At 44.5% G+C, this 24,174-nt stretch overlaps 1 protein-coding gene across 5 annotated transcripts in view; it reads right to left on the bottom strand.

Moving 5' to 3' along the window:
* Positions 1-410: 410 nt before the first annotated feature.
* The window catches only part of LOC120980927, a 94,864-nt gene continuing 71,100 nt past the window's right edge, over positions 411-24,174 (bottom strand). For 4 of the 5 annotated variants that reach the window (XM_040410310.1, XM_040410308.1, XM_040410309.1 and 1 more), the window contains 3 exons: positions 23,247-23,456; positions 12,905-13,118; positions 411-823 (listed from right to left, as the gene is read on the bottom strand). In XM_040410310.1, the coding sequence (XP_040266244.1) occupies positions 645-823; positions 12,905-13,118; positions 23,247-23,456 (603 nt within the window). In that variant the 3' untranslated portion in view covers positions 411-644. Of the gene's footprint in view, positions 824-11,611; positions 11,978-12,904; positions 13,119-23,246; positions 23,457-24,174 lie in introns of those variants that run through there. The other variant, XM_040410311.1, reaches the window with a different exon arrangement.

The following is a 24,174-nucleotide window of genomic DNA, read 5'->3' as shown; positions in this document are numbered from 1 at the left end:
AGTCAGGAAGAAGTTAGTACATAGGTTCTAGACAGCTAGAACCTATTGCTCAGGCAACTTCCTACAGAGGGTGGCCTTAAATAGCCTAGGGTGGGGAACCATAAGCTGGGGCAGATTAAGGAGCGTATGCTGGCCCTTTAAGAGAAGGAGAGCGCATGTGTGCCCCGTGGGCAGTGAAAGGTAGAGCCAGCAGGAAGCAGTCACCAGTCTGGGTGAAGAGGACAGAACAGCGCTCTGCCCACCAAAAAACAACACAGGGATTCTGGCAAGCATAGGCCCGAAAGAAAGATGATGGTGAGTCCAGACCACGTGCGACAACCAGATTCCGTCACTGAAATAAGATACAATATGAAATGCAAATGAAAACATAAGTTTATTTAAATTATAGATAAAAAAAAACTAATTCGGAAAACAAAAACAGCAGAACAAAAACATACAAATTCCCCTTTAGCCCTTTATTGGCATTACTGACTGTTTTATTGAGATTTACATCTCACAGATCGACCATTTTGAGAGAATTATTATATGTTGAAGTCAATGTCCTTCAGAAGAATGTAGTGTAATCAATTAGGAACTGATGCCCAAGTGGTAATTTGACCTATTCAGTCTGGGCATGGGTCTTGGGCAAGTCATAGTCTTAACATTTATTCAAATACTGAAGTCACAAGTCCATGAAGCTTGAACTCCTCCACCACTTGTTTGGAGTGCTTGATTTTAGCTGTCAAGGCTTCAAAGATGTCGCTCTGGTCCACTGCTATGGCTATTTTATAAATGAACTGTTCTGATGATTCCAGACCACGGAGGCCAAGGTTGACACCACAACCTGAAAGACAGCAGAAGTGCACAGGTGGGAAATAAGTATTCATAAATTAAGAAACAACGACCATCATTCATAAAAACTGCTCTCATAAGGGTTTGTGTTACCATTCACAGTCAGGCTGTCCAAAGGATCCTCCAGTGGGATCGTTCTACAAAAAAGCACAGCCTCAAAAGGTCCAGAGAAACCCATCTGGAGCGAACTCTGGAGCCAAACATTTACCACTATGTCCAGTTTCTATTTTTTTCTATCTTATATTTTTATTTTGAAGATTTCCGCTTCATTTTAATGATTTGAAACACTTATCAGAGGATGTCAGTTCTTAGATTGGAAGGTGGTGATGCCACCTTTAAGACCACTACCCATAAGTCCCTTGATGAATAATTCTATTTCTTGACTATAAGGAGATATCTTTAAAATAGACAGATATACAAGGTATTCCATGAAGGCAATTTCATGAAAAACATTTATTGGGGGGTTCAGTTTCCCCTGATTGGTAGATGGAGGTCCTTCCTCTAGGAATATTACTTTACTTTTATAGCATATCCTGTGGCCATACCATGAATGTATAAGTTGGGATAATCCCTTTAAAAAGGTGTCAATTCTCCACCCCCACATGGCAGTATTGTGTCTAGGTCAAATGTTTGATTTGGGCACTGATTAAAGTTTTTTTTCAGGTAGAATTTGAAAAAATGGGCCAGACAATATTAAAGATAACAAAGATGCTGCCACGTTCCCCACTTCCTGTCCCGACACACCTTAATTTCCAAGAAGGGCCTACTCCGCCAATCACATGCCATAGCGGTAACCCACCTCAGGCATGGATTGGCTGAGCTGGCCTTTCTTGACGTGTACGGGGTGTCATGTTCAGACAGGAAGAAGTAGAGAGCATCGGGGACCTGGGCAGCATTGGAACGACAGTAGATTGGTGGAGGTGAGAATTGCTTCCTTGCTATATTTAACATTGTCTGGCCCATTTTTTTTATCTCCATGGGAAAAGTCCTTTAAATACTGTAGCTAATGGTCCTCCGTTTCAGGCTTTGGAGGTAAATGGATTAAAATCATAAAAAAAAAAAAAAAATCAAGAGGAAACTCTTGAACAGCACAGTGCAAAATCTGTACAGGCCCCCACCTGCCATTTATAATAGTGGAGGACTATGGGGCCCCTCTGGCACAAGGGCTCCTTCTGCACCCAATATAATAGTATGCCACTGCAATGACTGCATACTTATAGTTAATATTAAATATTTTTATATAGGCGCCAACGGAAGAAGTAGAAATTAGGTTGTGTTCGGATACTATGTTAGAGGACTTTGCATCTCCTTTTCCAGGCAGAAGATGGAGCTCTGCCATAACGCAGGGACTGCACAAGTTCTATAAAATACGGAGATATATTTCGACTTTACTTCCACAAGCTTGCCAGCGGAAACTGCAGAGTCATGATGCAGAACTGCAATTCATAAAGCCGTGGTAAAAAATGGCTAGGAATACTGCTTTCCTACATAGCTCATATTAGAACATGTGCAGTGTACTCAAGTTGTGCGTAGTAGGTGTTTCTGAGTGTAGTAGTGCAATATACACTAACCTGGTACAGCTGACTCTCTGCAAGGGCAGGTATAGGTAGGAATAGTTCGTGACGCCAGTGCCAAGTAAACGGTGGCACGCCGTTTGCGGATGCAGGAATAATTTGAGGAAACGTGGTGTTAAAACAGAACTTCAACTTTAGTAGTTTGCAGGCAGAGACAATATTGGAAACGCAGTTCCTCAGCATACAGTCGATTTTGCAATTCGGTCGATGCAGGCAATTCAGTACAGCAGGGTAATTACAGAGTGTTAAACACAGGATTTGCAGCAAAGGAGATTGCACTCTAACTCTGTCTGATCCTGGAATGTAGCAATTCTTCACCAAGGCCCATTAACCCAAGTCTGGCTTTATATCCTTGATTATGGCTTAAATAAGTACCTCCTCTGTTTCTCTCAGTACCTCTGGCTTCTCTGATCTTTGCCTCTGTCTCTCTCAGCTTCCTCAGGCTCTAGAAACTTCTGAGCTCTGGTCTAGACTGACTTCTGCACTCCACACTAGATCAGGTTACACTGCCTTGCACTTCCCTGACTGGCCTTATATAAACTAGGGCTCTCTAGCTCCCTCTAATGCCTAAGAGCTGGAATGACACCCCTAGCCGGCCTGTACTTGCAAGTTTCATAGCAACAGGGAAATACATGCATTACATTACATGACATTTTATAAAACTGACATATACCAACTTCTCCATAATTAAGGAGGGACGACAGCACACCAAGTGACACTTTGGTAGTGACGGGTATTACAACTCCCGTACACTACATACCCCACTGCTTTAAGCTGAGTACGACCTCGTACTCCATCCTGGGTCTCCCAACTGGAATCTCTACCTGAAATAGAAAAAGAGACATGCAGGCATACATACATGTAATTCATCTGCATTTATATTGACATCAGGTCCAATTGGCAAAAATGAAGTGTGGTGACAAGGGGCGTCGTTCTCTTCTCTCAGGATAGTGAATGGAACGGGGGCGCTGACCTGGCACAGCGTAACATTAGAACCAGGATAGTCCATGACAATGAATAAGTCCATGATAAAACAGTAGAAACCGGTATAAAAGTTCTTGGAGGCTCAAATAACAAACATGAGTCCGTACCCAGGTTATTTCTTATTAAATCACAGAGGCTCTCATGCGGTGGAGTCCATCTCTGGGCACATTTCCTTAGTATGAAGTTGCACAATAAAATGACAGCATAATAACGGAACTACCCAGGGGTTTCCTGTGGGTGTAGCACAGGCAAGGGCTCACGTGGGGGAGTCCATTCTTGCGCACAAATGTCAAGTAAAGTATTGCCCGTGGCAACTGTTTGGGAGGAGACACCACCAGAATAATCAAAGTCTCCTAAACGGACTGGTGGGCGTCCCCTGGTCATCCGGGTAGACCTTCTCAAAACAGGGGTCTCCTCTTCCCTTAGCAACGAAGTAGAAGGGACAGGAGCAACAGGAGGGTCTCCATCAGCGAGACCCTGGTCAGGAACAATTGGAACAACTGGAACAACAGGAACAACGGGAACAACAATATCCACAAGAGGGGAAACTGGATCCGGGGCATCTTGAACCGGCTCTGCTGGAGGTGAAGCTACAGTAGGTGCCGGAGCAGGCACCAGCAAGTTCAACCAAGGTGTCAGAAGCCAATGCATGGGATCAGCGTCATACCTCAGATTACTAACAGCCTGCATAGGATCCTCGGGCTGTATGGCTGACTCTGACACGGGATATTCTGATCCAGAACTCTCGGCACTAGGTTCTGGTGTCAGGCAGAGTTTCAACCGGTTTCGGTGTACAATTTGGGATCCCTTGTCTTCCCGGGTGATTTCATAAGTGTGAGTTCCAACATTTGGGATTGCAGTGACAACATAAGGACTTCGCTCCCACTTACTGTCCAATTTGCTGGTACGACGGTTATTCTTTAACCATACCACGGCCCCTATGTTCAAGGGTTCTGCCTGGGCTGCCTGATCATAGTCTTTCTGCTGCCGGTCTCTAGCAAAGTCCATACGTTCCTGAACAATGGCCTTGGCTGCATCCAATCGCCTTTGATGTTCAGCAACCCAGTCGGTGTTAGGTAATGGGTTAATGCAGTCAGGCACATGTACATCCAATGAATGATCAGCAGGCAATGTCCCTTGGCGCCCAAACATCAAGTAAAAAGGGGTATACCCGGTGGAACAATGTATGGTATGATTGTAGGTGAACATGAGCTGTGGCAACAGACTGGGCCAATCTCCTCTGTTTTCAGGAGGCACGGCCCTCAGCATCTCTATCAAGGTCTGATTCATTTTTTCACATAATCCGTTACCTTGAGGATGGTAGGCCGTTGTCCGGATCTTCTTACAGTTGTGTAAGCGGCACAGTTCATGGAACAGATGAGACTCAAAAGCAGGTCCTTGGTCGGTGAGGATCTTTTCTGGACATCCATAGGGCAGGAGGAAGTGCTTCCAGAACATTTCGGCTGTAGTCTTGGCTGTCTGGTCTCTCACAGGCACTGCTACAACAAACTTTGTGAAATGGTCAATAATAGTCATGGCATAAACATACCCTGAGCGACTAGGCTCCAGTTTTACATGGTCGATGGCGACAAGTTCAAGAGGACGGGTACTTACAATGGGTCTCAGTGGTGCCCTCTGATCATGGTGCTCACTTCGTTTCAAGGCACAGGCTACACACTCTCGACACCACTTCTCCATGTCTTCTCTCATGCCCACCCAGTAAAACCGCTGGCGGATAGTAGCCTCAGTCTTTTGGACCCCAAAGTGACCGGATTGATTGTGGTACATCCCCAACACCATACCTGCATCTCGTCGGGGTATGAGAATCTGGTGTACTCTTTCGTTGGACACTGGGTCTAGGCTCCTCCGTAGCAACAGGCCCTTTTGTATGAAGAGTTGGTGGCGCTGTCTCCATAGTTTGATGAGCTCAGGATCTGCACTCTTACGCCGAATCCTCTCAGGGGCTCTGCCACTGGTAATGAAGTCCAACAGCTCACCCAGCACTCTACTTTCAGACTGCAGTCTCACCCACCTTTCTTCTTTAGGTTCAGGCCTATTGGAGGATGAAGGAACTGCAGCTCTGTTATTAGTAACTCGAGCCTGATCCTGTTGAGCAAATTTGTTATAGAAAGCCGGCATCTCTACATCTTCCCAAGCATCTCGCACATCATCAGGAGCTGTCTCTGTGGGAAGCCTGGATAAAGCATCAGCGTTATCATTAGTACGTCCAGCACGATACTTTACAGAGAAATTATAGTTGGCAAGGCGAGAGGCCCATCTCTGCTCCAAGGCCCCCAATCTAGCTGTATTCAGATGTGCCAGAGGGTTATTGTCAGTGAATGCAATGAACGGGGTGGCGGCTAGATAATCCTTGAATTTTTCTGTCACCGCCCACACTAATGCCAGGAACTCTAGTTTAAAGGAACTATAATTCTGGTCATTTTTCTCAGCTCCTTTCAGGGAGCGGCTTGCATATGCTATCACTCTCTCTTTTCCCTCTTGGATTTGGGCTAACACAGCTCCCAGGCCTTGCTTGCTAGCGTCAGTATAGAGATGGAAGGGCTTGCTATAATCTGGATAACCTAACACTGGAGGCTCGGTCAGTTTCTTTTTTAGCAATTGGAACGCTATCTCTCTTTCCTCATTCCACTCAATGGGCACAGGAGTTCTAGGACTCTTTTTGGGTTGCCCCCTCAAGAGCTCCTGGATAGGATCAGCTATTTGAGCAAAATGGGGGATAAAACGTCTATAGTAGCCGGCAAAACCCAGGAAACTCCTCACCTCTTTGACAGTAGTAGGAACCGGCCAATTACGGACAGCTGCCAATTTATCAGGGTCAGGTTGCACTCCCTCTCCGCTTACTATATGCCCCAGGTATCTTACTGCAGGTTTGAGCAGGTGACACTTGGATGGCTTTACTTTCAAGCCATATTTGATAAGGATTTCAAATACTTCTGCCAAATGTTTCAGATGGTCTTCATATGTTTTTGAGTACACAATGACATCATCTAGATACAGCAGCACTGTTTCGAAGTTTTTGTGACCCAAACACCGCTCCATTAGTCTCTGGAAAGTTCCTGGGGCATTACATAGCCCGAACGGCATACAATTGAACTCAAACAGGCCCATGGGAGTAGTGAAAGCAGTCTTTTCCCTATCTGCAGGGGCCATGGGTACTTGCCAGTAGCCACTGGTCAAGTCCAACGTGGAGAAATAGGCAGAGGAGCCCAGAGCAGTTAGTGACTCCTCAATGCGGGGCAATGGGTATGCGTCTTTGTGGGTTATTTGATTAATTTTCCTATAATCCACACAGAAACGGATACCCCCGTCCTTCTTCTTTACAAGGACCAGGGGTGCAGCCCACGGACTACGGCTGTCCCGGATTACATTAGAGTCTTTCATCTCTTGGATCATTTCCTTTACAGTCTGATATGAAGTAGGCGGTAAAGGTCTGTACCTCTCCTTGATAGGAGGATGAGAGCCAGTAGGTATAGTGTGTTGTATGGCACTCACCTCACCATAATCAGTGGCATGCTTACTGAAGGCCTGGTGGTGCTCTTTGACAAGCTGTATAATCCCTTCTTGTTGCCGTTGGGGGGTATTCTCGTCCCCGACATGGAGCTCTTCCCACCAGGGCACTTGTGGCTGGGTCACCGGCGAACATCCGCGGCCTGCAGCTGACGGCTTTTCTGTCACTGGAAGACGAATGATGTCTTGGAAGGACACCTGGGACAGCTGGGCAACAGGGCAATGCTTAGTAAGCGCAACAGGATGATTACTCAGATTAATCAGACGGACAGGTACTTTACCTTGGGAGACGTTCACCAGGCACTTGGCAGCTCTCACATAAGGGTAATCCTCCATCTGGATTGGTTCCACCAGGGCTGGATAATCTCGGCCTTCGACTCCCAGGACAGCACGACACCACAAAAGAGTTTGAGAATTAGGAGGCAAAGTCACAGGCTTAATATCACGGATCCTGGCAGTACAAATTTCTCCTTTCTCATTAGCAAACCTCTGCTGGGCACTTAACACAGTAATAGTCTTTTGAATCACCCTCCTGGATGCAGAGGAAGCAGTGGGCAAAGTCTGATGTAATACAGCAAGTATTTCTGAATAACAGTTTTTGAAGACATTGGTGCCTAGAATGACAGGATGTCCTCCTCTGTCACCGGCTTGTACTACGATCACTCCCTGTTGAGGCAGGGTTACTTCTCCCACCTGCAGGGTGGGTTCCCAGTATCCATGAACCTTTACTGGTTTGCCATTGCTGGCGATAATCTCCACCCAGGATTCAGGCGGCTGGGTTAACTGGTTGGTGTCCCAGAACTTTTCAAATGCAGGCAGCTGAATAGTAGTGACTTGAGACCCAGTATCTAATAAGGCTTCAAAGGGGACCCCGTTGATCTCCATATTGATTTTAGGATGGGATCCTACATACCGTGGCATCCAATTTGGATCTTCTGGACCTAGTGTTCTACCTCCCGAGGGGTGGTCCTCAGCCTCAGGGGTTGCCCGTTTAACTGCCAGCACGTGGATTCTGTGTGTCCCTGCTTTTTGCAGTATGTACACACGGGCCGCTTACGGTTTTTATTGCGTCTCCCAGGATCCCTGGGGTGAGTCTCTTGGTAAGGAGGTGGGAACGGCCTAGGAGGTGACAGGAATTCTTCTTCTAGCATTATGGGTTTTTCCCATTCCTCTATTTTTCTGCACACCTTCTCTAGACTTTTGGTGAGGTGATTTACTTGCTCTGTCAGCATGGCAATAGTATCGGTAGCTGACACTTGAACAGCTTGGCCGGCCTCAGCTCGGTTAGTGATAAGCGGTTTCGGCCTGCAGGCTGATGACTCAGATAGGACGCTCAACTCAGGAGGTACTGCGGACCCCAGAATTTTTATAGCCAGTTCTTTAAAGTCCAGAAAGGCACTGTTAGGGTGCTGGGCGGACAGCATCTTTAACTGGGTCCTTATTTGTTCACTAAACACCCCGGTTATAAATTGTTCCCTTAGGGTCTGGTCCCGGTTATCAGCCTCTTTGGGATCTATCTGAATTACAGCCCCTAAAGCCTCCTGAAGTGATAGGGCATAGTCACGGAGGGACTCACCGGGTTTCTGTCTCTTGCCAAAGAAGTGCATCTTTATCTCTGAGGCAGTCCTAGTTTCAAAAGTGGCTCTGAGGCGGGTGAAGATCTGTCCTAGAGTACTCCGCTCAGTAGCAGGCCATGATAACACTTCCCTGCGGGCAGCCCCCTCCAGTTGCGCCAGCATGATTTCCATTTGCTGGTCGGCATTTATAGGGTATAATCGGAATAGTGCCAGCAACTTTTCTTCAAAGTCCCGTAGGGTATGGGTCTCTCCCCTGTAGCGGGGGAACCATGGGGCCCCGAAATAGTAGGGCATGGTAAAGGGCATCATGCTGGGGGCCGCCGGATGACCAGGAGCCGCAAGCTCTCCTGGGGCCGGCTGTTCAGGCACTCCTGGCTCTGACATGGTAGTCTATTGAGAGGTGGCCGCTGGCGACTAAAGAGGCCGGTACACTCCCCTTCCCTCCGGTTACAGGTGCTTACCGGTATCGTCGGGCCTGCGCAGGCCAAGTCTCGCGAGGTTCCGGACGTCCTGAGCACCCGATGACGCAGGAGAAGCAGGGCCGCGGCGGTGCGATGATCAAGAGGGGCGGGACTCTCTGTGTCTTTGCAGGGATCCGCCCACGAATGTCCTCAGCGGCGCGGGAAACTTTACTCCAGGCAGCCGGTGGCCATCTTTAGCAAAACGCTGTCCATTCACTGACAGCAAGCAGGATTGTAAAAAGTCTATAAATCCACACTCCAATGCGGCGATTTTCTTCCTCTGTATAGCGCAATACTGCACAGCGCTTTTTGGAAGTTTTTGGTACACTTTGGGTATAATTTTCAGTCCACAAAGTCCACTTGAAATAAACAGGCAAATTTGTCACTTTGGTCACAGGGCAACTGTATAAGGCACAAAGTTCACGCTTCTTGCACTATAAAGCGTGCGTATCCGTGTTCGTGACGCCAAAATAGAGGTGCAGTGTACTCAAGTTGTGCGTAGTAGGTGTTTCTGAGTGTAGTAGTGCAATATACACTAACCTGGTACAGCTGACTCTCTGCAAGGGCAGGTATAGGTAGGAATAGTTCGTGACGCCAGTGCCAAGTAAACGGTGGCACGCCGTTTGCGGATGCAGGAATAATTTGAGGAAACGTGGTGTTAAAACAGAACTTCAACTTTAGTAGTTTGCAGGCAGAGACAATATTGGAAACGCAGTTCCTCAGCATACAGTCGATTTTGCAATTCGGTCGATGCAGGCAATTCAGTACAGCAGGGTAATTACAGAGTGTTAAACACAGGATTTGCAGCAAAGGAGATTGCACTCTAACTCTGTCTGATCCTGGAATGTAGCAATTCTTCACCAAGGCCCATTAACCCAAGTCTGGCTTTATATCCTTGATTATGGCTTAAATAAGTACCTCCTCTGTTTCTCTCAGTACCTCTGGCTTCTCTGATCTTTGCCTCTGTCTCTCTCAGCTTCCTCAGGCTCTAGAAACTTCTGAGCTCTGGTCTAGACTGACTTCTGCACTCCACACTAGATCAGGTTACACTGCCTTGCACTTCCCTGACTGGCCTTATATAAACTAGGGCTCTCTAGCTCCCTCTAATGCCTAAGAGCTGGAATGACACCCCTAGCCGGCCTGTACTTGCAAGTTTCATAGCAACAGGGAAATACATGCATTACATTACATGACATTTTATAAAACTGACATATACCAACTTCTCCATAATTAAGGAGGGACGACAGCACACCAAGTGACACTTTGGTAGTGACGGGTATTACAACTCCCGTACACTACACATGCTTATTGATTTTCTGTCATGCTTTAATTTCTGTAAAACTCAAAATCATAAAGCATCATAAAAGCAGAACACGTGGACTAGTGAAACAAAGAAAAATGTGTGTGGTTATCACCCCTTCTATTACTCACAATAGTCTACAAATCCCAGGTATGCAACACACCCAGAAAATTACAAATGGAGAATTAAGAAGTAGCTGCCCGCGTTACATAACGTCTCTATTCAATTCTTAGTTTGTCCTTATTTTACCTGTGTAGTGGAGTTATTTTTTTGATCAGGCTGAAAGATCAAGATGTGATGATATCAGCCATTTTTATACAAATTAAAATAGGTTTTCTAGACCTATACATTTCCTCAAATAGACTATGTTCTACTCCTGCACTATTTCCCTTGTACACTGCCAGTCATGGGTCCAACTATACCATGCCCCATTTCTGAGACCTGCACCTATCTCTAGAACAGGGCCCCCAAAGCAAAGGAGAGCACATCACATGCTCTCCATTCACTTCAATGGGAGTTCCGAGAAGTGAATGGAAGGTGGCCATGCTTGCGCAGTGCGCCCTCTTTCACTTTGCTTTCCCACTTGGCTCAAGAGAAAAAAGAAAAAGAAAAAGAAGAGTAGAGGTAAGGAAACACATGCTGAGAAAAGAGGAAAGGTAAGGAATGATACATGTCGAGAAAAGAGGTAAGGAAGGATACATGTCGAGAAAAGAGGAAAGATAAGGAAGGACACGTCTAGAAAAGAAGAAAAAGTCACGAACGAGGAAAGCAACCCCAACACCAGCTTTTGCCAAAACAGAATTTTCTTATATGTGGCAATAAACACAACCACAAATTCTGGGAACATACAATCAATTTACATACACCCAGCCCGAAGGCCGAGACCCTTGTGCTGCACAGCACGGTGCCCTCCGATGGATGATGGAGAAAAGTGAAGTAATTTACCTGCTGGCGAGCACAACTAAACTGCCACACCGTTATTGCCACTGTTATTACCCTAAAAGAACAAGAATCACTGTATGGGTGTGTGGTACAGGCTAGCCTGCGGTGCAGCACAACAGCTTACAACCTTACCAAGTTCTATAGTACTCCCCCCCCCCCCCCAATAACTGGTCCTGTAGCACGTGCCTGAGTATTCCTTCTGAGCAAAACGCCAGCCTGGCTTGAGTTTGCACATTGGAGAGCTGATAAATCCCCACAATGTCATTTTAAGTTATGGAGTCCTTGAAATTAACAGTAGTAACACTTGTGGCCTGACACAAAAAGAAACCCTAACTAACTAACTACAGGCCTGGTCTTAGTCTCTAGGCGCCAACACGGTGATGAGGTGCGTGCACGATATTACTGACCCGGGTTTGCTTTGCATCCGCTGGTGACTCTGAACCGAACAAACGTCTCTCCAACAAGCATGCGGTACCGCAGTGTATGTTGCTTTGTTCCTCTGCTCTCATCAGCATTCCTGGCAGCAATCCTCCATCCTCTGGGCATAATCAGGATCTTGGACACGATCAGCTTCACTTAGCAGCAGCTCTGTTCACTGAGGGATGCTCTCACACCTGGATGCCGTCAGACTCTCTGCTCACACAGCTCCTCAGCTTCACCTCCCTCTAAGATGGCCTCTCTGTCTTTTTTCCTCCTCTCCTCTCCTCTCGTAAACCCCACCTCTCCCATGAATATGGAGACACATGTGCAGACTGTAGCGGTGTTAAAAAACAGCGGCATCTTGTGGCCAAACAGCAGAATGACAGTCCAGAACATTTAATCACACAGTGTTCAGACAAGAAGAGCCGTTTCACCATCTTACAAAGCAGTGGTTCTAGGAAAGAATGCCTACATAGTACCATATGGCATCAGATGGAGCATGCAACAATTTTTGGAGGTACAGGATAGACCTACAGTAGGTTCTACATATTGGTGTACTCAGGTTGTACAGAACCAGAATATGCTCAGTGTATGAGGCTAAGGCTACACTACAACTTTAGTCACACTAAAGCAATTTCAGGAATGTTGTCAAACTGAAAATAGATAATGCAATTGTCCAAGTAGTGCGTATGTGTCATGCATCAACCCTAAGGTACAGAGTGTTACCCCATGATTTTAGAGGGGTTGTATGATATCAGAAATATCCCTTCTATGCTGTAATACCAGACACAGCTCATGGACAGGAGCAGAGCGGTTTCTTGAAAAAAAAGTAGCCATGGTTTTCCAATCATTTACTACTTGAAATGTTAAAGAGCTTTTCCAACATTTTTTTTTTACTGATCGATGGGGGTCCGACACCTGGAACCCCCACTGATCTGTGGTTTGAGAAGGCAGCAGCTCTCCTGGGAGAACCACTGCTTTCCCTCAGCTTTCCCTAGGCCAAGTGACAACACGTTCATCGTTCACGTGGCCTAAGAGCAGCTCAGCTCTATTCAAGTGAATGGGGCTGAGCTGCGATACCAAGCACAGCCGCTATACACTTTACGGTGCTGTGCTTGGTAAGTTGTAAGAAGCTGTCTCAAAACAGCCGATTGGCAGGGGTCCCGGGTGTCGGACCCCCACTGATCAGAAGATCATCAAAAAAAAAAAAAAAAATAAGGGTTAAATGGTTTTCTTCATTTGAAATCATAAACAAGGTAAATTATGGTTAACCAAGACTTACTGTACCTGTATCAAAGTTGAGAACACGAGCAGCTTCTCCTTCTAATGTGACCACCACATTGTCCCCCTCAATGAAGGCAGACGTCACCCTTCTGTAGGACAACATAATTTCAAATAGCCTGCGACTACACTGTAGGTGCGGGAGCGTTAAGTCGCTCATTCTCCGCTCGATATCAGTCTTGTAAGCGTTGAATGACTGGTGAAAAATGTTTCTCATGACCTGAAGATAGAAGAAACAGTTGAGTTTGGTAGTGAATTACATTGTGTACTCAAAAAGTTGTCTTACTTATATCAGCAACATTATAATAGTCTAAACATGCACATACCATCTTTCATGGTGTCACCACCCTCATAGGCAATATGTTCATGGGCTCCTATGATTCTGTTAGCAAAGATTGTGCTATATGATCTCAAATACTGACGTGTAGGCTCTTATAATTAGGACTGGTCCTCTTTTTATCTCTGGTTTTGAACACGAGTCCTGCACCAAAGATCCCCAACAATGACCACACAACCAACACATGTGAATGGGGTTTTTAAAATCCCTGATATTTCCATTGTTCTAAGACAAGCAATTACCAACAAGATTTATGCAAAAACAAGCACAACTTTTTGGATTCATTGGATAACTTTATAATAAGGTTTGTCAAAAATCGAGAATCGAACTGAACCGAAAATAAACTTCTCTTTTTCTTTTACAGATTTTTGCATTAGGGCCCATGAGCTTTAATAAAACCTTTAATGATCAAGGCTTGACATGACATTTAGGCCTCATGCACACAGTCATCGTGCAGCCATCACCAATCCGTCCGTACGGCGGTCGGGACGGATTGAGACCCAAAATCGGTCCATGATCCATCTGCACCGCAAAAAAATAGAACATGTGAATGTGTCCGCATCAGTGATGCGGGGAGCACACGGCCGGTGCATGCATATTGCGGACCCGGGCAACGGCCGTGTGCATGAGGTCTTATAGTGGATAAATCACTAATGCCTAACTGGAGAATACTTTTACGGGGTTATCCAGTTCTTTAGACGTTAGGGATTTATCCACTATAAATGTCATGTCAAGCCTTGATCATGGAAGGTTTTATTACAGCTCATGTGCCCTAATGCAAAAATCTGTAATAGGGTCCACCACCTACCATATGCCATTTATATTACACCAGGCCAGCAGTATGACTGCTATATCTATACAAGCTCTGCCTCTAATGCCATGTAAGGAAGCTAGCCTCAATCAGTCAATGTTCGACCCTTTAAATATGCCTTGAGACATGACTCGGATATTAAATAAGCCAGCATCTCATCTGCAGACAGCTATTTCAGGGTGATTGCCCCTCATCAGTGCAGAGCAGACCGTGCTGGCTTAACTGGACGAGAGGCCCAAGTCAGGATTTGGGAGTACTCTCTGTCTTTGGGGAGAGTGCGCCTTAATCGGCCTGAGGAAACTTATAGGCCATACATAAGTCTGCAGATGAGGTGCTGGCTTGTTTAATATTCAAGTCATGTCTCAAGGCCTATTTAAAGGGTCAAACATTGACTTGTAGGATAGCGGTCTTACATCTGTGGCATTAGAGGCAATGCTTGTTTACAGCTCATTTGCATCCCTTTGTTGCCAGAATTCCAGAAGAGCATGTATGGCCTATAAGTCTCCTTACCCAGATTAAGGTGGTCTCTCCCCAAGGAGACATAGTACCCCCCAAATCCTGCTATCTCTGTACTCCCTATAGCCAAGCTTCTGCCGTTGTGGACTGTCCATAACCATCTTCCACCTGCAGTATGTCATATCATGGGGTTTGTAAATTCCAGACAGTATTGTTATACAGTCCTGATCAAATGTTTAAGACCACTTGAAAAATGGCAAAAAAATCTTATTTTACATTGTTGGATCTTAACAAGGTTCCAAGTAGAGCTTCAACATGCAACAAGAAGAAATGAGAGTGAGACAAAACATTTTTTGAGCATTCAATTAATTGAAAATAACGATTAAACTGAAACAGGCTGTTTTTCAGCTGATCAAAATTTTAGGACCACATGGTCCAAGGCCAAATCTGTGCAAAGATGTGGATTCATTGTCATTTTCTGTCAGGTAGTCACATGTTGTGATGGCAAAGGCAAAAAAACTCTCTTTTTGAACGTGGTCGGGTTGTTGAACTGCATAAGCAGGGTCTCTCACAGCGCGCCATCGCTGCTGAGGTGGGACGCAGTAAGACAGTCATTTGGAATTTCTTAAATGATCCTGAGGGTTATGGAACAAAAAAGTAAAGTGGAAGACCCAAAAGAATGTCATCAGCACTGAGCCGGAGGATCCAATTGTCTGTCCATCAAGACACTGGACGATCCTCGACCCAAATTAAGGCCCTTACTGGTGCTGACTGCAGCCCCATAACCATCAGACGGCATCTGAGACTGAAGGGCTTCAAAAACAAAAAACTTCTTCAAAGACCTCGTCTCCTTGAACGCCACAGAACTGCTCGTTTGGACTATGCAAGAGAGCACCAAACATGGGACATTCAAAGGTGGAAGAAAGTTTTATTCCCTGATGAGAAAAAATGTAACCTTGATGGTCCTGATGGTTTCCAACGTTACTGGCATGACAAGCAGATCCCACCTGAGATGTTTTCTACGCGTCACAGTGGAGGGGGCGCCATAAATGGTCTGGGGTGCTTTTTCCTTCAGTGGAACAATGGAGCTTCAAGAAGTGCAGGGGCGTCAAACGGCCGCTGGCTATGTCCAGATGTTGCAGAGAGCATTCCTCATGACTGAGGGCCCTCGTCTGTGTGGTAACGACTGGGGTTTTCAACAGGACAACGCCGCAGTACACAATGCCCGCAGGACAAGGGACGACTTCCAGGAGAATAACATCACTCTTTTGGCCCATCCTGAGTGTTCCCCTGATCTAAATCCAACTGAGAACCTTTGGGGATGGATGGCAAGGGAAGTTTACAAAAATGGACAACAGTTCCAGACAGTAGATGGTCTTCGTGTGGCCGTCTTCACCACTTGGAGAAATGTTCCCACTCACCTCATGGAAACGCTTGCATCAAGCATGCCCAAACGAATTTTTGAAGTGATAAACAATAACGGCGGAGCTACTCATTACTGAGTTCATGTTTGGAAGTTGGATTTCTGTTTTGGGGGGGAGGGGTTATTTTTTTTTTGGAGGTGTGGTCCTAAACTTTTGATCAGCTGAAAAACATCCCGTTTCAGTTTATTCGTTGTTTTCATTGAATGCTCAAAAAATGTTTTGTCTCACTCCCATTTCTTCATGTTGAAGCTCTACTTGGAACCTTGTTAAGATCCAGCCATGCTAAATATGATTTTTTGCCATTTTTCAAGTGGTCTTAAACTTTTGATCAGGACTGTATCATAAACAAGTGTGGAGATATTTTCTATGGTAATTAAGGAGTTAAATAGCGCAGTTCTTCAGTAACCAGGTAACCGCATGAACAGGCAGGTTAGCGACTAAACGGGGTCTATTTAGTCCTGTGACTCACCATCCTTTCACAGTACAATAATGAAGCTGCAGGCAGCGCGGTGACTCATTACACTAAAAAAATGCAAGAAATTAACCTTTGGACGAGTCCATGACTTTGTGTCTATCCTAACTTTTACTATAAAGAAATGCTACCTGGGAAACAGATATATATTAAAAAAAAGGAACAGAAAAATTATGTAAGCTAGTAAAAGCAGTTGTGTAAATGAAAGTCATAAAAAATAAAATATAACAAAGCACGTCAAGCTGATTTATTACTACTTTATTTACTAGCCGCAAATTATTATTCAAAGAGAATAAAAAGATTTCCTTCATATCAAAAGGGCAAAACAATTATATGCTGGTGATGGAATGGAGTGAAAGGGGTATTCCCATCTCAAACATTGATGGCACACACCTGCCTATCTCCCACTGATTACATCGTTCAATGGGTGGTCAGCTCTAGGAAAAGTCCTGGTTGTTCCAAACTTCTTCCACTTAAGGATTATGGAGGCCACTGTGCTCTTGGGAACTTTCAGTGCAGCAAAAATGTTTTTTGTCCCCTTCTCCAGATCTGTGCCTCCACACAATCCTGTCTCTGAGCTCTACAGGCAGTTCTTTCCTCTTCGTGGCTTTCTTTTTGCTCTGATGTGCATTGTCAGCTGTGAGACCTTATATAGACAGGGGTTGTCTTTTCTAAATCATGTCCAATCAACTGATGGACACCAACAGGTGGACTCCGATCAAGGTGTAGAAACATCTCGGAGATGATCAAAAGAAATGGGAGACCCCGGAGCTAAATGTCAAGTGTCATAGCAAAGGTCTGACTACTTATGTCCATGCAAAATTTTAGGTTTCTCACTTTCTCATGTTGGGGTATTGGGTGCAGATTGATGGGAAAAACGTTAATTTGTTTTTATTTTAGCACAAGGCCGCGACATAAAATGTGAAAACTGAGTGTCTGCATTGTATTCCTATTCATAAGGAATATGCATGTGTTTTATTTCAGCCATAAAAAAATAAAAATAAAAATAAATTACAACCCCCTATACGTAATGTCCCTTTGTATCACGATCACACATATTTTGAGGCAATTAAAAAGGGAACTATTAAACAACTAAATTTTATTTTCGGAAGAACACTTCATAATGTTACTTTTATAAAGACAGTTTACAAATAGCTGAACAGTGTTCAGAGCTCCAGCTGCTCCACAAAATGTCAAAGCCACACGCACCCAGTTTTTTTCATACCGCATGTAGGTTTTATGGTGGCTTTCAGTGGTGTTTTTCTGTGAACACCTTCCCTATAGAGAATAAATGTTAAAATGCCAACCAGAATTTCCACACACAACGTTTAAAAAAAAAAAAAAAAAAAAAAAAAGGAGACCCTAGAAACCCATAAAACGCCAACTAATTAACAAAAACACTAATAGACAAAAATAGATAAATAAAATTCTGCGCTTCATATTTCCAATATTTGGAGCTGGCGTTTTTACTGCAAAAAACACCACTAGACTCCTATGTGTGAATCTAGCCTTAAAAGGGGTATCCCCATCTCAGACAGGGGTAGCTGGAGTCACAGAGGCAGCTGAGCGGACGCCGCCATGTTGTTTCCACAACTCCCATGAAGGTGGAATGGAAGCTATGGAAAAAGTGCATTAAAAAAAGTTGTTTCCATAGCTTTTGAGTCACAGCTCGCTGTGCTACACTATTTCCGTAGCTTTCATTCACTTCTATGGGAGTTACGTGTAGCACTGCTGCTCGGCTGGTTCTGTAACTCCAGCTACCCCCGACCACTGCATATGGTGGGCAGGCTCAGACTGGCCCACAGGGGTACAGGGGAATCCCCCGGTGGGCCCCTGAGCAAGGTGGGCCCCTAGTCTCCCACCCCCTGCACAAGTGGCACATAACACATTAGATTTAGTACACTACATACATATTCAATGTACAGAACCTCAACCAGCTTATGTTCAAATAAAAAAAACTTGTTAGATTATTTATTTAATTTGAATGTATCCGTAGGGTGGGCGCCCAAAATAAATTGTACTGGTGGGCCCTAGGTACCCCAGTCCGACACTGATGGTGGGTACCTGTTTTGCTGGTAAGAGAGACTCTTAACTGAACTATAGCTACACTTCAAAGGAAGGTTAATAATCAGATTTTTATTAAATATAATTAGTATATACATATAGCGATAGAATGTTCTTATTTTGCACTTATCTATATACAAAGGATAAAGAACATAATACACAATTACTAGAGTCCTGACCACATCCAGGATGAAGGTACATACATCACCAATGGAGTGAACATCATCTGACAGCGATACATCAGCTGGAAAGCCCTTTCAGCAAAAGCAGTCAGAGACTCGATCGGGAAAACACCAATTAGGTCCCTAAACGAGGTGCCCCCCCCCTTCTTCCCATAGGATGAGCTTCTGACTTCTTTCCTGAAGGATTGCAGCTATATATATAGATATATATATAGAGAGAGAGAGAGAGAGAGAGAGAGAGAGAGAGAGAGAGAGAGAGAAAAAAAACAACAGGATCCTGTAAAAAAAACAAAAAACGGATCCTGTCACATCAGTTGTCATCCGTTTGAGCAATTTCCATCTGAGCCATTTTTTTTTAGATGGGGAAAAAAGTACTGCATGCAGGACTTAGGCTTCTTTCACACTAGCGTTAATATTTTCCGGTATTGAGATCCGTAATAGGGTCTCAATAACGGAAAAAAGTGCTTCCGTTTTGTCCCCATTTATTGTCAATGGGGACTAAACGTAATTGAACAGAACGGAGTGCTCCAAAATGCATTCCGTTCCGTTTGGTTGCGTTCTCATAGCGGAGAGCAAAATGCAGCATGCTGCGTTTTGCTTTCTCTCACGAGATGCGTAGCAAGACGGATGCGTCATGACCCACAATGCAAGTCAATGGGGACCATATAGAAAACTGATCCGTCCGCCATTGACTTTCAATGGAGTTCATGACGGATCCGTCTTGGCAATGTTAAAGATAATACAACCGGATCCGTTCATAACGGATGCAGATGGTTGTATTATCAGTAACTAAAGCCGGATCCAGCAAAAACGCTTGTGTGAAAGTAGCCTTATTTTAAAGCCATTTCCGTTTTTTATACGGAACAATAAGTCCTGCATGCAGTACTTTTTTTCCCCATCTAAAAAAAACGGATCTCAGATAGAAATTGCATCCGTTTTTTTTTTCCCTCTCTCTCTCTCTGACAGATCAGAAGAACGGAAAGCTAAACGGTGATGTAAATGCACCCTTAAACAAAAAACTGCATTCCCAACATAGCCAGCGCATGCGCTCCATAAATGTCACTGTGTACGTGTTGCTCATCTGCTATCACCCCAGACCTTGAAGCGGCCAGTTCCCAGGTCCGCAGCGAGTCAGAATCCCAAAACAACCTTGAGAAAATATGTAGACAAAGCCTTACTCCTTCACCTGCATTCACAGGTCTTACATCATGGATACATCATGGAATTCAAATCATCAGAAACTACAGACTTTGGTACCTCAGCCAAAGGAGGACATGGAATTACCTCTTTCAGCTGGTGTTAGCTGGAAATTCAACATGACCGACCCTTTCTCTTCCCAACATATCCCCAAAGAAACACTGTCCAGGTTCAGTTGATAATACACCTTCAATAGGTCATTTGACCAACAGCTATCATTTCGGACTTCCACATACACGCTTGTGTATCTATGTGTTTTCAATGGGGAGAGAAGTAGCTGTCAGACAGCTTTGGTGGCCGGTTATCTCAAAAAAGGATCGGGTGTTCAAATTCAGTGTTGCTGGACGAGGGTCGTGAGCTCCCCATACACATAAGACTGGTGGCCGGTCTGAATAAAACACCGATACAAACAGACCGCTTAGAATTTGGTATCAGATTTCCAGTAACAAATGTCTGATGATCAGTGCCAAAGGGGTACAAGGCCTTTAGTTCTAAAAATCAGTGGTTGTCTGAGGACACAAAGACAACCCATGTTTATACGGCCTATTAAAGACTTTCCTCTGTAAGCCAGAGCGAGGAGTAGTCAAGGAACAGCAGCTTCTGCTCTGGAGGACTTGGTGGCCCATACACTTAAATGGTTGACGTGTAATACTAGATTTCTCCTGCAGAGGCTGCTGTCACGTTTGGACAGCTGGATTTTCTACCTGTGATCATAGCTGATCATCGGATCACCAAGGAAACTATCTTTAGGGAAGGGATTATCTTCATCAGACGGTTTTTTTCATGTGCGTACACCAGCTTGATAAGATCATTTACCATGTTCCTGTCCACCTCTTCTTGTTCGATATGTAAAATGTGACCAGAACATAAACAGATATTTTAGGATACATCATTTGTATAGCGAGATAGTTATTTCTCCCAGATGATGTGTCTTCAGGCCAAATACTTCCCTCCCTCCAGGCTGATAGGATAGGAGATTAGAGTCAGCAAACCGCAATCACAAATCAAGAACAATTTCTAAACATAACTGCCCACATATCTTCATGGTGACAGTTGCATTGAGCAGAAACCGCTCCTTTTCCCAGGAACATTTGAGGCAATTAAAAAGATATTATTAAGATAAGGAAATCACATTGGTTTAAAGCCATTGAGCATGAAATACTTCAGAAACTGGAAAAGAAAAACACAGCAAGCGACTTAAAGGGGTAGAAACCAACTAGGAGCAAAGTCTGATTGAAGCTGTGAAAGTAGTAAAAGTAGGCTACAGTATCGTTACAAATCTGATTACTATGACCCCAATGTTCCCCCTTGCAACGCTTTTGACCACAGTACCCGTAGTTTTGTTAAGCCCATGTATTCCAAACTTAGGTTGGGTTTCTGTAACCCTGTGTTACTGTGTAGCGCAAGTCTTTGCAGTGGTTAAGCATCAGTTTGTGCTTCAGAGCTGCTCCTCCTACTGGAAACAGGAAGTTTCATCCATGGTCAGGCATTTTAAAGTCTAATCAGTCACCAGGGCTATTAGCTTTTATACACACACACACACACACACACACACACACACACACACGTATCTGCTCTCCTTCCCCATATTTTTCATTATTCTAATTTCTTGCTAGGGTTTGTATAACATGAAAATATAATATAATAGATGGAGATATACATCCAACCCTAATAATGCCCCCCCCCCAAAAAAAAAAAAAATACCCGAGCCCCTGATACTGTTTATACTTACCTTGCTCCCCGTCACCCGCGTTGCTTCTGATGCCCGCATGAAAACATCCAGTGATGCAGTGATGGGGGGGGCAACCAATAGCAGGCCGCGATGGGGACGAGCCTTCCTAGCGGGCATCAGAAGCAACGCAGGTGTCGGGGAGCGAGGAGAGTATGACCTCTGTGAGGGGTCCGGGCATTTGGGGGGGGGAGCATTACAGGGGTTTAAATGTATTTTTGTAAAAATCTGATTAATATAGATAGAATCATTAAAGTTCTGGTTTGACTCCAGTGGAGTCGAGTTTTTTGGCTCTCAGCTCAGTGGTAATTCAGCTGCGAGATAAAACACGTGTAATATAAAGCAGACTGGTTGCTGGGCTGACAATCCCAATGAAAAGATTGTGGTTGTTAGGCAGTCTATCCCTAGCAACCAGGCTGTCAATTAACTCAGACAATGTAAATTATCTTAGCAGCCAGCATTAAAAACACTTTGAGAGTGGTCCCTCCAAGCAAATGTCATCAGCCAGCGTTATTAATCCGATTTTTCTAAATACTAAAAATAGGCATACTTTAAGAATATTGTCCAAAAGTACTTCAAGTGATGGATAGGCCAAGTTGATCAATTATTCCTAACCTGAAATTAGAAAACACAGTACTTTTAAACCCCGACCATAGCCATGTGGCTCAAGTGTCCATTTGTAACCCACTTCCATAGTAAATGTGGGGGACGGTTTTGTGAAAGCATCTCAACGGTTAAGAGTATGGATTTTATTCTTAGGCTGGTTTTAATGGGTTTGCTGGATGTATGAACACAGTCTAATTATATGGCTACTGTCACCATCTCATTAAGTATATGATAATTAAAGCGACTGGAACGCAGCATGCTGCAAAGCCAGAGGAACGAATGTCCTGAAATAGTAGATTTTAATGTGTTTACTGGTCTCCTAATGCTGGTAATTACCTTAATTTTCCTGTTTGCACACTTCCCGTTTGCTCTCAACTAAAGCAAAACATACTGAGCGCAGACTAGAAATGTTTAAGTGTAGAACAGCTTGCTCTAGTTGGAGGACAGTGATGCAGTGACCCAGCAGTTCACTGCAGAAGGGGTTAAATTATGTATCTTGCAATGTGGAAACTAGACAACCTCTTTAAGATCTACCCGTCCATGTATGATAAAGACAAACTGTTAAACTGCTATTGCGGGTATTAGATCAGTGGGGGTCCTACATCTAGGATCTCTACCAATCATGAGAATGGGGATCCTGTACCCTGTGAGACCGCCTAAAATAAAATAAAAAAAACAACGCAGGTTGAGCATGCACACTGTGGTTCCATTCATCCCTATGGGAGTTCCAGAAATAGCCAAGCATTGGATAAGGTATAATGTGCTACAACCAGAATACCATTTTAAGCCATATATTCTTGTAATGGTGTAGACCAAGGATCAGCAACCTTTGGCACTCCAGCAGCTGTGAACCTACAACTCCCAGCATGCAAACATGCTCGGCTGTTATTCTGACTCCCATAGAAGTGAATGAAGCACTCTGGTAGCTGTAGTTTCTGAACAGCCGGAGTGCCGGAGGTTGCTGACCCCTGGTGTAGATAAATTAAAAATTTCACACACAAGAACACTATACAAAAAGTTGTTGATTACTTTTTCACAAAAATAATTAGCACATTTCTTGCTGTACTTACTGAAGAATTAGGAGTATATCTCAGAAATCTGACAACTTTAGTGTCTGAAGCCGGACACGATAAAGCCATATATCGGTTACGAAAAGTCCCGTAGATTTTAAGGTGGAATCCGGGTTTGCATAAAGTGTCTTTTCCACCACCTGAGACATCAATCCCATAGGCCGATAAATCAAAGTACAGATTGTGAGCTCGTATTTCGGGGGTTGGTACCTTTGGGGGTCAAGAAATAAACACAGCAGTTAAGGAATGCAAAAAAATACCAAAAAAAACAAACAAAAAAAAAAAACACGCATAGTTCTGTTGCCTCGAATTTGCCATTCACATGATCATTTTATATTACAGATGATTTATATTTTGTGTGGAAAGTGCTTGTTAAATAGTCGGACTTACAGAAAGCCACTTCCAAAAAGGTGGTGCTAGTTCTCTTCCCGACACATTTCTTTGCATATCACCACATTTTTGCTTTATAAGACCACCTGACCATAACATACACCTAGGTTTTAGAGGTAAAAAAAAAAAAAAAAACTTAAATCAGACCTCAGGTCAGACCCCCAATCCTCGTCAGACCTCAGGTCAGACCCCCAATCCTCGTCAGACCCCCAATCCTCGTCAGACCCCCAATCCTCGTCAGACCTCAGGTCAGACCCCCAATCCTCGTCAGACCTCAGGTCAGACCCCAATCCTCGTCAGACCTCAGGTCAGACCCCCAATCCTCATCAGACCCCCAATCCTCGTCAGACCTCAGGTCAGACCCCCAATCCTCGTCAGACCTCAGGTCAGACCCCCAGTCCTCGTCAGACCTCAGGTCAGACCCCCAATCCTCGTCAGACCTCAGGTCAGACCCCCACTCCTCATAAGATCACACATCAGACCCCCACTCCTCATAAGATCACACATCAGACCCCCACTCCTCATAAGATCACACATC

The sequence above is a fragment of the Bufo bufo genome, chromosome 10, assembly GCF_905171765.1.
Source record: "Bufo bufo chromosome 10, aBufBuf1.1, whole genome shotgun sequence".
In the NCBI taxonomy this organism is placed as follows: Eukaryota; Metazoa; Chordata; class Amphibia; order Anura; family Bufonidae; genus Bufo; species Bufo bufo.
This window is presented reverse-complemented; position numbering and strand designations above follow the sequence as displayed.